General features: G+C 40.3%; 1 protein-coding gene across 1 annotated transcript; it reads right to left on the bottom strand.

Moving 5' to 3' along the window:
• Nucleotides 1-4,555: 4,555 nt before the first annotated feature.
• On the bottom strand, nt 4,556-13,657 carry tktb (transketolase b). Its single transcript, XM_034695224.1, has 14 exons — nt 13,224-13,657; nt 9,823-9,940; nt 9,588-9,701; nt 9,378-9,475; nt 8,570-8,761; nt 8,201-8,328; nt 7,905-8,101; nt 7,612-7,776; nt 7,183-7,339; nt 6,969-7,099; nt 6,785-6,868; nt 6,585-6,681; nt 6,315-6,434; nt 4,556-5,473 (listed from the first exon to the last, which is right to left on the bottom strand). The coding sequence occupies exons 1-14, from the start codon at nt 13,328-13,330 to the stop codon at nt 5,301-5,303; spliced, it is 1,881 nt and encodes a 626-aa protein (XP_034551115.1). The 5' UTR covers nt 13,331-13,657; the 3' UTR covers nt 4,556-5,300.
• Nucleotides 13,658-13,908: the final 251 nt, after the last annotated feature.

Genomic DNA, 13,908 nt, shown 5'->3' with positions numbered 1-13,908 from the left:
CCGTTTTTCAGTATGAAGCTCCTTCAGTACAGCCATGAGAGGGCTGGTTTCCTTCTCTGCTCTCCCTCGTTTCCTCCAGCCCATCAAGGGTCGCCCCAACCCCGCCTGCAAGAAGCAGGTGATTACTCACACAGTTTGGCAAAACAGTTTCAGACTGGGTTATGACATGGGTGTAAACATGTTAAAAATCAAGGGTCATACTATTCTGTATGCATTGGCCTCCACTGTTTCTGCGTGTTTCCTCTTCCCCCAGGTGCCACTTCTTTTTCCTCTTCCAGCCTCCTCTTTCCTCAGATCAACTTCTTGGTTCTCTCTTACCTTTTCCGCCTCCATGTGGAGCCACTCATTCTCACCCTCTTCATGACAAATCAAAAAGGAAAAGAAAAGACATTAAAGCTACATTTACACCAAAAGCACCAAGAACTTTAAGTACAAGGATCTTATTTTAAAGGGACAAACAAGTTGCCAGTTGTTGACTGTGGTCTCAAAACCCTCTTGAGATCAAAACCAGGCAGTAGTTTGTAAAAAACAATATATCATTATTATTTTTCAATATAAGAAGCATCTGTTTTGATTTTGTACACTGGTTTACACTTTTTTAAACCAAAAAAAACAGTCACAAAAATGTTGGCACAAAGCCCTTCTCTTCAATATAAAACATTTTCACACAAATATAAGTTGGAAATGTTCAGTGTTGCGACGCCTGTCCCCAAAGTTCCTGTACTTTTAGGAGGAACCACCACAGAGAAGGGAACTTTCGTGGGGTAAAATAAAGTACCTTGTGCTCTATTTAGACAATAGTTCTTGTGGTGGAAACACAATACATATAAAGTTCCTAGTTCCTGAGGAAAGTTCCAGTTCCTGAAAACAGCTAAGAAAGACATAAATAAGCTGGTTTTCACCTAACAGACAGCATGTATAAAACAAAAACAAATCTTACCTGCAGGAAGAGTTGTGCTAGAACCTTTTGGATCTAACAAGGCTGCTCCAGATTTATGAACTTCTGTTGTGTCTAATTCATGACTCTCAGGGGAAGTTTCCATGTTTCCATCCATGTCATATAAATCAATAATGCATTGTCCTGAAAAGAGGTTGCAATAAAAACAAATGAACATGAACCATGTCCCTGGTACCTGCATGGTTGGATTTGAACTCAGTTTAAGCTGCTTCAGTTAGAGAGAGAAGTCAAAAGCTTTGAGATCTTCAGGGCTGAAGCGTAGAATAAAGTAAAATCCACAGACAGGACAGATGGTTATGTCATAAGGGAGACACTGCAAGTAGCAATCAACGTGAAAGTTTACACTAGAGGATCTCCAGGAAACCAGAAAATTTGAGACATCTAGTGAAAGCTGTGGTTGCAGAGTCTGATGTGAGTCAGCCAAAAGCAAAGCTAAACTATATCAGACATGCCCCCAACTGAGAGTGAAGAGCAAGAGGGTGGGCAGGCATACCCAAGAGGGGGAGGTGGAGGGGTAAAAACACCCCCAAACTCTCACATTGTTAATAAAGGTCCTTGCTCATCTTGTCATGAAATGACAGACCCGCCCTGCTCCTCCGTGTCTCCTCACGGTTTCATAACTGTCTGCTAAAATTAAAGTGCAGAAAGACAAGAAGGAAAAAATAGAGGAATATAATATGATACAATAAATAGGTTGTGGTTGGACATAATCCGGTGTGCTGACACAAGGATTTATGATTCAATGTCAGATTTTTTTTTTCGTTTTCAGGCCAATCTTTGGCATTTTCCAGCAAGAGACAGGGGTTACTAGACAGTTCAGGTCAAGGAGTCAAACATGTTTGGCCAAGCTCTACTAGCATCTATGTATGAAATCAAACACGACCTCTGAGAACTGAACAATGAACCCGTCTTTATATTGTGTACATACATTCTGTCCGACCATGATGCTTAAACATGTACTCTGGAGTGAGTGGGCATCACACTCTCCGCCAAGCCAAGCAGGTGCCACTGGCTGAGTGTTGAGCCAAACTGGGATTTTCACTGTGGGGTGAAACCTGCTGACAGCTCCTCTTTATTTGCTCAGAAACCAGACATACACACAGTACATTTGTCATAATGTGTGTGCATGTTTTCATGTACCAAGCAGCAGCTTCTCTCATTTACAAGATCTATCATAGGATCATTGCATATTAAATAAACCAAGTCAAAATAAGGATTTACTCTTCAGTTTTCTTTTTGCATGTGGATTTCATCTGATGAGTCAGGGACAACAGCAGAATCCACATTTACCAAATGGCACACTGGACAATTTAACACTAAACACTGAAACAGTCAGGCCCTGATGGGCTCTTCCAGTGTAAACAGAGATGTGTCCAGAGACTATTCATTTTAACGTTGACAGGAACATGCAGTAATCCACTGACCACATTCAGCCCCTTCCTAAACCTCAGTCAGACAACACCCTGGATTAACAGTTTCCACTGCACTAAATGGTGCAGGAGTATGCTGCATAAATACACAACCTTTCCTCAGGTCCATGTTAGCTCGGTTATCCTTTCTCAGAATATGATGTCCCAGACGGTGTAACTACTGGCAGCTCTGCTCAAGGCTATGAATGATGTGTGTAAATAAGCAACATGTGGCAAACAAAAAGAACAGAATTCAGCTAAGCCATGTTGTAACTTTGCCATGAACTGTAGGTCTATCAAGGTGCTCGAGACGAAATGCAATAGTCGTTCAGGTTTTGCGAGTAGAATATATATTTTTTTAGCTCTTTTACTATATCAGTTGGCCGGGTTAGCATGTTAGACATGAAACATTAAGGAAGCTTCAGCTAGGTCACATATTCAATTAAAAAGGTGATATGTTTTACATCATGATAATGGGACATATCTCACCTGAAACTACAGACGTTAAACTGACTACTAGTTTGAAAAAACTTAAGAAGGTGAAAGCCTGAACCATCAAATAATTGTCAGAAAATTCTAATACTTTGAAAATTGAGTGTTTACTGGACCTTCTGACAAATAAAAAAAAATTAAATGAAATAGCAATTTTCCTATGAGTTTTGATTTGTATCATATTTGAAACATCAGGCATTTTGGTGCACATTTTTTGCTCAAAGTTTTTTTTTTTTTTTTTTAACAAATTAATTTTTTTTAGCCTATTAGACTTTGAGTTTCATTCAAATTTTTCCCAAAGTAATTTCAATTTTTTTTCCATATTCGCACGACAACATCATACATATTCTGTATCCACTACACAGCAAAAAATCTAATTTATTGTATATTTCTTCTCTGATTTGTTAATTTTTTAGTGGAACTCAATGAGCAAAAGACAACTATTTACTAGGGAGCCATGGTAAACACTCAACCTCATCAATCATCATGATACAGCAGGTTGCATAAATAAAAATACAATATACATTATAAATATCTAAATTTCTACTCTAATTATACCTAATTATGTCATTTAAATGTTTTCTTAAATAATAAAAAGACTGTGTGATGCTTTATGGAATGCATAATGTTTGAAATTTAATAAAATTATGATTGACAGGTCTGCAAATAAATACCTGCTCCATCAATTTTGATACACACATTTTCAACACAATTTGACTATAAATTAAGTAATGAAATATTAATTAGTTTTACATTGCATCAATCCAGTAACTATTTCTATTGAAGATTCAGTAACAATTGACAAAAACAAAGTTTTTTCATCCAAACTTTTTCAAAATTGGTAAAAAAAATCCCTGAAAAACCTCGAGTGGTTCACTGATCCACAGCTGTCTCAAGTGACGGCCTTCTGGTACATGAATGACTCACACCTGCTGGATTATCCGTGCACTGCATGTCTCTGATTGTATACATCAGGTTTTTTCTGAAAAAATATATCACACTGATGATGTAGAGGTATGAGAAACTGATGGATCAAATATGATACGCTTGGCGTTAGAGGGTTAAAGGAATACAGTCTGGATATTTCACTAAAAAACAAGTTAGTTTGGAATAAAAAATGTGACCTACTATGCCTTAAGTGAGACCATGACCTGACTGTGGGAACAAATCAGAATCAAGTATGAATGAACTGAGGACAAATACTGGTCTCAAACTCTAACAGCTGGATTGGGGACCAGTTAATTGGGACAAAAGGGCTTTTGATTTATTTAAACGTGTACCATTTTTTTTTACAAGGTGTGCGGTTTGGTCATTTTACCATACCTGCTTCAGGTAGGTTTGGGTGTCAGCTGTTTGGAGCTACATTATATTCGTCATGTTGACAGGTTTTGGGGCTTCCTTTAAAATGTTTTGTCAAAAATTAAGAAAAGAATGCAGTGTTTCCTTATGTTTTCCACGAGGAGGCATACCTTTTAATCATATTTGAGATTGCTTCCCAATAATGGTGGACACAGAGCATAGCCCAGAGTAACATAATTGGTAAAGCAGTCCACGCATCCCTTAATCAGTATCCCAAGGTCTCCTCTCTTGGGTATCATGAGTCCCAGCAATGGTTGATTATTTGACATTGCCAACTATACAGCCAGCTACATCTCTCGTCAGGTAGAAAATGAAACAGAAAAAAAAGACAACTGAATTTGGTTAATTATTTTAATTCAGCACAACACAGCTACAACAGGATGACCTGGAACACCAGAAACTTGTGTGATGCCTGTGTGACCAGGAGTCACCAAAGGAATGCTTCACCTGTTCATAACTAAAAAGGGATTTCCACAAAAGTCTGAAGAAACCGTTCTCTATCACAGCTAAGTGCTGAAAGCTGTTAGTGAAAACAACTAAAAGAAGATGATCTAGTACAGGAGATTAATGCCTAACAGTGACAGTGCTTCTTAGAAAAAGGAGGGTTGAACAGTAGTGAAGTGAGAAGACATGGTGTAGGCTTGTTAGGAATGTAAAAAGGTAAATGATGGTTGGAATGAGGAACTAAGGCCATGGCCTGACAGTTCACAGTGGACCATAACCTGGCTGGGCGGCTGGTGACAGATGACATGTTTCAATTCAATCATCAAAGGATGAACAGTGCTTTTGTGTGATTTTCGCTGGGGCAAACTTCAACATGATATATGAAGAGGAAACGGAATGTTGAAAACTCATGAGGAGGAGAATGATTAGCTCTACAGGCTTTAACAACACTGCACTTCTATTCCCTCTGTGATAGAAATAACTCATGGGTAGAACACGGCACTCAAGTGATGCCACAAGATGGCACATAAAACCAGAAAAGTTAACAGGTCTTTGCGTGATCATGTCAGGTAGCTGCACGTAGGACAGAAAGGTGGTTTTGATGCAACAGAGCAGGAGGCAGGGATTGAGCGCAATCCTTAGTTCGCGAAGGTCTGGCGCACGGCGTTGGCGATGTGTTTAGCGCTGATGCCAAAGATGTCGAGAAGCTCTTGGGGCTTTCCGCTGCGGGGAACGCCGCTAACTGCCAGCCGGGTCACAACTATGCCAGGCTCCTTGCCCACTGCAGAGAGTACTGCTTCGCCAAGACCACCTGGGAAGAGGAGAGATACCATTACAGAGGCAAGCAAGGCTTTGATAAATAACTGGTGAATACTTTTCTTCACCAATTACCACAAGGGAAACTGATCAGTTCAAATTAGAGTCTGCAAGATGACAGTAGGTTGCACTTTTATTCAACCCTGAGATTGTACATTTTTTGTGTGCACTTTCCTCTCCAAGAAACACTTCTATAAGTCCCACTAAAGGCGCTTTTCAAATGCAGAAACTTTACCCCAGAACTACATGCGTTTCAGCTGGAGGAACCGGAGTCTAAATTTGGTTCAGGTTCTGGCCTGATTTGCAAAATCCACCCGGGACTTCAGCCCGCGGTCGAAACACAGACAACAATGGGGGCACAGGAACCTTTTAGTTCCAGGGCTAAAAGACCCCGGAACTCTTGGTCGAAATAAAGAAAGAGAAATAAAGTGAATCACAGATGTGTGTGATGTTACTGTGGACGGCAGGTGGAATAAAACACTGCGGTTAATCTACCAATCAGACAAGTTCAGCATTGCAGGCCCTGCCCCCCAAAAGCCCCGGGGCTTTTTGAAAAGTACTACCCCCCTAGTAGGAGCTTTTTAGGGGGGAGATTATCTACCCCTGAACTAAATCTAGAAATGCACATAGTTCAGGGGTAAAGTCCCTAGTTCCGGGTTAAAGTTCCTCCGGTCGCAAAACGCCTTAAGAAGGAAAAAACACTAACAATTGAAGCATTTACAATTTTTGTTTCTGGTGTTAAAAACTGAATCTCTCAAACAATGCTGGCACATGCCAAGACAATATTGCAGGAGACAAGTTGTGCAAAAAAAAGAGAGGAAAACAAGACCACTTACCCTCCTTGTAGTGGTCCTCCACAGTGATGATCTGTCCCCCTGTGGCTCTGGCGCTTTCCAGAATGGTAGCTGCATCCAGGGGCTTGATCGTGAATGGGTCAATGACACGGATGTTCTTGCCTACAAAAATGTATAAAAAGAATTAGAATTCTAAAGATGTCCAATAAGCTATGCTGAATTTACTGATTTGCCCAACAGTGTAGTTCTGAATTGTGATTATGGCTTGTTGGCCTCAATATCAATTTCTAACCACAAGAGGGCGTTGTTTACCTTCACTGGCCAGCATGTCAGCTGCAGCCAGGGCCTCATGGAGAGTAACACCAGCACCCACCACAGTGACGTGATCATTGGTGGACTGGCGCACCACCTGCAAGCACAGACATTTGTAAACAATTGTTTTTGTTGTCCCTTCCCAACAGCTTCCTCAACACAAAGACTGGATCATTTAAAATCATGGGATTGGTCATTGCCTTGGCCACGCCCACTTCAAACTTCTCATCTGGAGAGTAAAGGACTGCAGTGTCTGGTCTGCTGGTGCGGATGAAACAGATGCCCTACGAATGTAAAGAGAAGAATAGAAACACAAGGTTGTTATGAGCCCCTTTTAATGAACACAACTCAGTCAAACCCAGTGTAATAAGGCTCTCTTCTGACCTTTGTGTTAGCTGACAGCTCCACAGCTCTCTCAGTAGACACTGCATCACTGGGGTAAAACACAGTGCATGTTGGAATAGCACGGAACATGGCCAAGTCTTCCAGAGCCATCTGAGAGGGACCGTCCTCACCTGAAGGTAGCATAAGATCAGTCAGTGACGCTCACTCAAGTCTGTTTAATTGTTAACTTGTTATTCTTCAGCAGGAAGCTTACCGATGGAGATCCCACAGTGGGACCCCACTAGGTTGACATTTGACTGGGAGATGGCTCCCATACGGATCTGATCGTAGGCTCTAGAAAAGAAGGCAGCGAACGTGCTGGCGAATGCAACCGTGCGGTCACGAGTAGCACAGCCGATGGCCACTCCTACCTGCAATGACATCAGCATCGGAGATGGCGTTAATAACAGCAGAAGAGCACGTACACTGGATATAGACAGCAGTGAGAAGAGGGGATTACCATGCTCGAGAATGAATAGTAACAGATTAGACCAATTTGGAGCAGATTATGGTTGTGAAGAGTGTAAACTGGGCCAAGTTTATCCCTCTTTCACAGGGCAGGGTTAATCATGTTTCTCTGAATCGACTTCAAATAAGGCGACAGGGTTTTAAAACCAAACATGAAGATCATGAGGTTACTTACCATGTTCTGCTCAGCGATGAAGCATTCGATGTAGCGATCAGGGAAGGCCTTCTTGAAGGTCTCTGAGAAGGTGGAGTTTTTGGTGTCTCCATCGAGGGCCACCACTCTCTTGCTGGTCTGACCCAGCCTGGCCAGTGCAATACCATATGCACGCCTTGTAGCCATCTGACAGTGTGAGTAAAAAAACTGATGTAAATAAAAGGCAAATGCCTATTCTATAGGTAGGTTATAGAAAAAAAGACCAACAGATGCTTTCATTTTATTACTACTGATTCCAGAGTCCTAAACAGTACCTTATCTCCCTTTTTATATGCTGGGGGTGAAGGCAGCTTGATCAGGCTGAGGTCTGCAGGTGCTGTGTCATCTTTAGGAAGCTCAGGGCACAGGGTCTTGTTGGGGACCTGGATCAGAGCCTGCAGGTCGTTCAGGAGGTCATCCACCCTGTCTTTGGGGATGGGCTTTCCATGCCAGTTATCAATATCCTCAATATCTGCAGAAAAGGAAATGGAAAAGGTTTCATAAATCTAACTCACAGAAAAGAAGATTTTTTAAGAGAACATTAAATTTAGTACAAAAGAAACATACGTACTTTTAAGACCTTTGCCCTTGAATGTCTTCGCTACAATGCAAGTGGGTTTGCCTTTGACCTGCTGAGCCTGCCAGAAAGCTTTGCACAGCTCCTCCACATCATGTCCATCCACAACATATGTGTTCCACCTGCACAAACATTGATCAACTTTACCACACCACACTTATCACAAATATTAACCAGTAATGGAAAGCGCAGCTGCAAAAAGAAAAGGCAGAAGAGCCAAAAGAGGGTAGCAAAAAAAAAAAAGTACAGTACAGGTCTACCAATTGTGGTTTAGTTTCATGTTACTGACATTAAGGAACATTTGTGTCAAAACCTCACATAGACGGAAAAAAAAGAGGAAGGAAGAGAAGGTTTATTACTAACCCGAAGGCTTCACAGCGCTTGCGGTAGGTCTCCATGTCGTGCTTTAGAGGTGCAGCTTCACTCTGGCCGAGCCTGTTGACATCCATGATGGCCACCAAGTTGTCCAACTTGTAGTAGGAGGCGAAGGCCATGGCCTCCCACACGGAGCCCTCTGAACACTCTCCATCACCCATCATGCAGTATACACGGTAGCTACAATACAATGTAGGAAAGAGTAGAAGGGCAATATTAGTGCTGAAAATAATGTTAAAAAAGGGACTTTGGATGGATAACTGAAGGGAGATCAGATCATCCTACAATTCTGAAATATATTTCAAAAAAGGAAAACACAAAGTTGTCCTGCGTTATAGCTTCAAGCTGCTTACAAAAAAAAGAGGAATTGAGCAAAAACTGTGAAATTTGCAACCACAATTTCAGCTCTGCAGTGCAACACCTTTGGGCCACACTACGGGCTCTTGCCTGGGAGTGATTTAACCCAATTACAACTACACTAGTACAGGTTTATTTTATCAAAACAGATTACAGTGCATCAGTCGCCGTTTTAAAACAAAGCAGTTCCTCGCTTACTGGTGGAGGCGTTATATTCCTGGTAAACAAAGTTTGTTGAAACAATGCTGAGTCAACAACACAATGTATGACATCCCACCTTTACACAAGACAAACAAAGTCTATTTGGAGAACAGACAGACAACCCCCTGCCCTTAAGTAATCTTACATACTGCAAAAGTAACCATTCATCAGAAGTGAAGAACAACTGTGTAAAGTTTGTTTCAAAGGCTAAGTTGGTTGTTTCTGTAAAGTCATTTACCTGGATTTGTCAAAGTGTTTGCCAGTGTAGGCCATCCCACAGGCAGCCCCAAGGCCCTGTCCCAGAGATCCTGTAGCTACGTCAACAAATGCCAGTTTCTGGTGAACCACAAAGAGAAATTAGTTATTTTTTAAACATATAAAGTGTGACCTGTACATCATGTACCTCCTGTTGTGAAGAGAATAAACACCAGAGGGATTCTTCACTTACTGGTGTGGGGTGGCCCTCCAGCTCACAGTCAATCTTGCGCAGGTTAAGCAGATCAGACTCCTTCACATAACCTGCCTCAGCCCAGGCAGCATACAGGACAGGTGCAGCATGACCCTAGAATTAAAAAAGGAGGAAAAGGAGTCTTTTTAGGACAACACAGGCACCAAATCTAAAAAAAAAAAAAAGGTGTGCTGGCAAAATGAAAAATCTCAAACAGAAAGAGAAGCAGTCTGACCTTTGAGAGCACAAATCGGTCGTTGCACTGGTTGCGAGGGTCATCCGCTTTGTAACGCATGGTGTGGAAGAAGAGCACGGACATGAGCTCTGCTGCACTGCAGCATGATGTGGGATGACTGAGGAGAGAAAGAAAGGAGACATTGTTCATAACAATTCAAGCCAATGTTTAAGAAAAGACAATCCTCACACCGTGCACTTGCAGGAACGTGTGGTTATATTCAGGAACTAGGCATTTAGTTGTAGTTCAATAATAACCACTAAAGTAACACAATAACACACACTAGCAGTTATTCAGATTGACACACTAGGCAAGCAATGAGTCTTCTGAACAAACTTCCATTCTGTTGTGGTTAGGAATATCACTCATACTAACGGACTGTTAATCTGCAACATAACAAATCAGTTAGATTACCACACTCAAGACACCTACAGTATGTATGAAAGAGGAGCAAACTTGTGAAATGGTTAGTTGCTGCATTGTGGTCCAACTACTTTAGACGTGTTTGGTAATCCCACATTACTCAACGCCATCTCAGCTTCCCTATGCTAGTTAAGTTACAACTGGCATCATTCCACCCATGCTGGGAACACACAGGTTATCCAATAAAAACACAAATCATGGTCATGGTTGCATTAAGAGTATAACACCAGGGTGCTCGGTTTACCCCTTGTCCTTGTGTTGAGAGACAACCTGCTGAGAAATACACTGAAATAAATTCATAAAACTCAAAACACAAGAAATCAGATACTCAAGTGTAATGATCCATATCAGTCAAATAATGAGGAACAAGATGTATTGAGGGTTGGATGTCATAACGAGACTTCCTTTTGTTGAAGGTGACAATGGTATCAGATCATTAGATGCCTGATAGTGAGGACACAAGGAAGAGAATTCACCCATTTCCTTGTTGGATGACAAGGAAATGACAAAACTGGTTTACAAACAAACCTCCTTTGTTTGGAAGTTGCCTAAAGGTGAAAATTAAGCAATACCGGATTTCTTGGAGGAAGTTGAGCAAATTTACTAAGAGTGGGATGTATGAGGACAATCTACATGCAATGTAATGACCTGGTGATTGACAGATGTTATTAAAAAAGGTGTCATTCTTACACGCTTATTTTAACTACTGGATTATTTCCCCCACTTTATCTTGAGTTCTGCTGTAAAAGAAAAATTACATATCTATATAGATATAGAGACGTATAGATAAATGGGCTCACAAATTCATTTACGGTTAGTCTTGATACATGTTGCAGCCAGCAGTATAGTTCTGATCCACCAAAGATCCCACTTCTGAAGTGAGTAACTTATCATAATCCTGACAGACTATTAGGAAGTTAAGAGGTAGTCAGAACAATGTCTATGTATCAAAAGCTCTGGAGCTACACCCTTCTTAACAAGGACTCTACCTGTGAGCTCTGGAACTGTTTCACCTTATAATGGCATTTCCTTCAGTGAAGAGGAACAAGTCAGGTTGCTAATCCAGGCAGTTTGGATGAAGCAATACCACAATTAATACAAAATGCAGCAGCAAGAGTTTTAACGAAGACCAGAAGGAGAGCACACATTACGCCTATTTTAAAATCTTTACATTGGCTTCCTGTTTCTTTTCGTGTTGATTTTAAAATTATTTTACTAGTTATTAAGGCGCTCCATGGCCTCGCACCAGACTACATATCAGAGATGCTTCTGATGTATGAACCAGGAAGGCCTCTCAGATCCTGTGATGCTGCTTTCAGCCACTACGCTCCAAAACTATGGAATAGCCTCAGAGGATCTGAGAGGAGCTGATAGAGATATTGAGACTTTTAAATGTAAACTACAAACATATTTATTCAGTATGGCTTTAATGTAGGGTTTAACAATTGTATTACTTACCTTTTACTGTTATATTGATTTAAATGTTGTTTTATTATTTTATTAATTTAACTGGTTTATCTTATTGTATTTTTATTTATTAATTCATTTATTTACTCAGTTTTGACATTTTCAACCTTTATTTTAACCATTTATATTCTTAATATTAATTTGATGCTTTAACTTATTTTAATAAACAAATTTATTCTTGTTTGTGTGCATTAGTCTCTATTTTAAAATATATTTTTGTTTTTTAATGTCTTGCCATTATTTTATTTCTGCTTCTTTCTGGTTTTCAATTGCTGTAAAGAACTTTGTGTTGTATATGATTTCTATGAAAGGTGTTATATAGGCCCAAATAAAGCTTGATTGATTGATTAAATACCACAGGTGTCCTTTGACTGTCCATTCTGATACATCAGGTATACTGAGCGCAATTCAAACAATGTGCATGTGTGTACTTGTGTGGCATTTCAAGACGCTGCTTTAACTTTAAATTGCATCAAACTCCACACAAGGTTTGACCTTTCTCCTGATCATGTGACTTCTTGTTAGTAAAAATAGGCCAGTGCTAATGCCTCAGATTTATCATTTACCTGGAACAGAGTTATTGTGAAAGCCAAGAATGATCAGAAGCAAAACATTCCTTCTTTCTGTATATCTGATCAAGTGTTTTAGTGTAGTGGACAAAGTCAAATATGCACAGCCTAATATGCTGACACGTAAATGTCCAATGTGCACAGATAATGTTAAAACAGAGCTTTTTAGAGCTTCCTCTTTATATTGCCCATTCGTGGTGCAGTTACAGTAGAGCTAAAATGAAAAAGCTTCAGGTATCATATCATGATGCACATAGAATCTTCCTTAAACTACCAAGATGGACCAGTGCAAGTTTTATGTTTGTATCAAACAATGTCCCTACATTTCATGCTGTACTGAGAAATTTGATGTATAAATGTATGTTGCTTAGCTGATTCAGAAAATGAAATTTTAAGGGAGCTCACTCAGCCCACATTAAGTGACACAGGGTATTGGAACAAAAGCCTTTTTATGCTTTCATCAAAATGAATCTATAAACTGTTGTCATATGATCTTTGTATTCCTTGCTGGGCATGCATTTTACTCATTTGTAGTCTTTTATATTACTCTTGCGCTGATATGGACCCATGGGTCTGAAATAAATTCTATCTATTACAAACCATTAACTCTATGCTAGCTTGCTTACACTGTAAAGTCAACACGACTATCTGTACAAAGGCTATTCGTTTGCTTTCTAAATCGACATGTCGTTGGATTGTGCAAGTCTAAGCATGGCCTGGAGACTTGAACCATGCTTAACATGAAAATCAAACTTGAAATATGTATTTGCTGGTTCTCCACCACCGCGTGAAGATAATCAGCAGCACGTGTATCCGGGCCCCGCAGGTATAACGTGGGTCTGCTGGCTTGTGCTAACATTACATAAGTGTGTGCATATGTTTCATTTTATTTCTCATCAGCCCTATGATTTTTACATTTTTATTTAAAATAAGGTAACTCACCCAGAGTTGGAGGCGCATGTTGCCTTGATGGAGTTGATCCTGAGCTTGTTAGCGGCGTCTTTCAGCCCCTGCAGAGTTTTCTCGTCGGGTTTGTGGTAGCTAGTCATGATTACTCGGTTGGTTCTTGAACGCAGCGTCCACGTGAAGTGTTTGGAATTAGTTGAATTCAGTCACACAGCTTATTCAACCCTGTGTGTTTGCAGAATGGCGATCTGTAGTGCTGCTAGCTGCTCAGTGCAAGTACAACCGAGGAGGAGGAAGGACGCTCAGACAAGGGGGAGACTTATGTCTGCTGTGACAGCCACTCCCACCTAATCCAATCATTGGAAGATCAGTTATGGTGCAAGTTGTACAGGAGAGGCGACTTTCAATATATCCGTACAAAACGCTGGTGTGAGGTTGTGTCTGTCATTTCCTCTTCTCATAGAAATGCCACAATGATTCTGTTTATTTATTTATTTATTTATTATTTTTTTCTCTCTCTTCTTCCCTTTTCTTTCCTACTCTGCGCTGTTATTTCTCCACTTGTTAATACTTTTTGACAATTGATTGTATCGATTTGTCTATTTTGTCTCTTGTGGTGTGAATGAGTGTGATTGAATGAGTTGTTTAAAAGTTGGGTAGGTGTTTATTGTTGTGCATCTAAAAATGTATTTTTCTTTTTTCTGTACCCATCTCATAAATG

The sequence above is a fragment of the Notolabrus celidotus genome, chromosome 11, assembly GCF_009762535.1.
Source record: "Notolabrus celidotus isolate fNotCel1 chromosome 11, fNotCel1.pri, whole genome shotgun sequence".
NCBI classification, from domain to species: Eukaryota; Metazoa; Chordata; class Actinopteri; order Labriformes; family Labridae; genus Notolabrus; species Notolabrus celidotus.
This window is presented reverse-complemented; position numbering and strand designations above follow the sequence as displayed.

What these genes read in the sequence shown, in the direction of transcription:
- tktb (XM_034695224.1), bottom strand. Translation starts at nt 13,330, where the DNA reads ATGACTAGCTACCACAAACCCGACGAGAAAACTCTGCAGGGGCTGAAA. An exon ending in CAAGGGCAAAGGTCTTAAAA is followed by an intron (nt 8,102 to 8,200) that starts GTACGTATGTTT and finishes CCTTTTCTGCAG; the next exon opens with ATATTGAGGATATTGATAAC. An exon ending in CCACTGTGGGATCTCCATCG is followed by an intron (nt 7,100 to 7,182) that starts GTAAGCTTCCTG and finishes TGCTACCTTCAG; the next exon opens with GTGAGGACGGTCCCTCTCAG.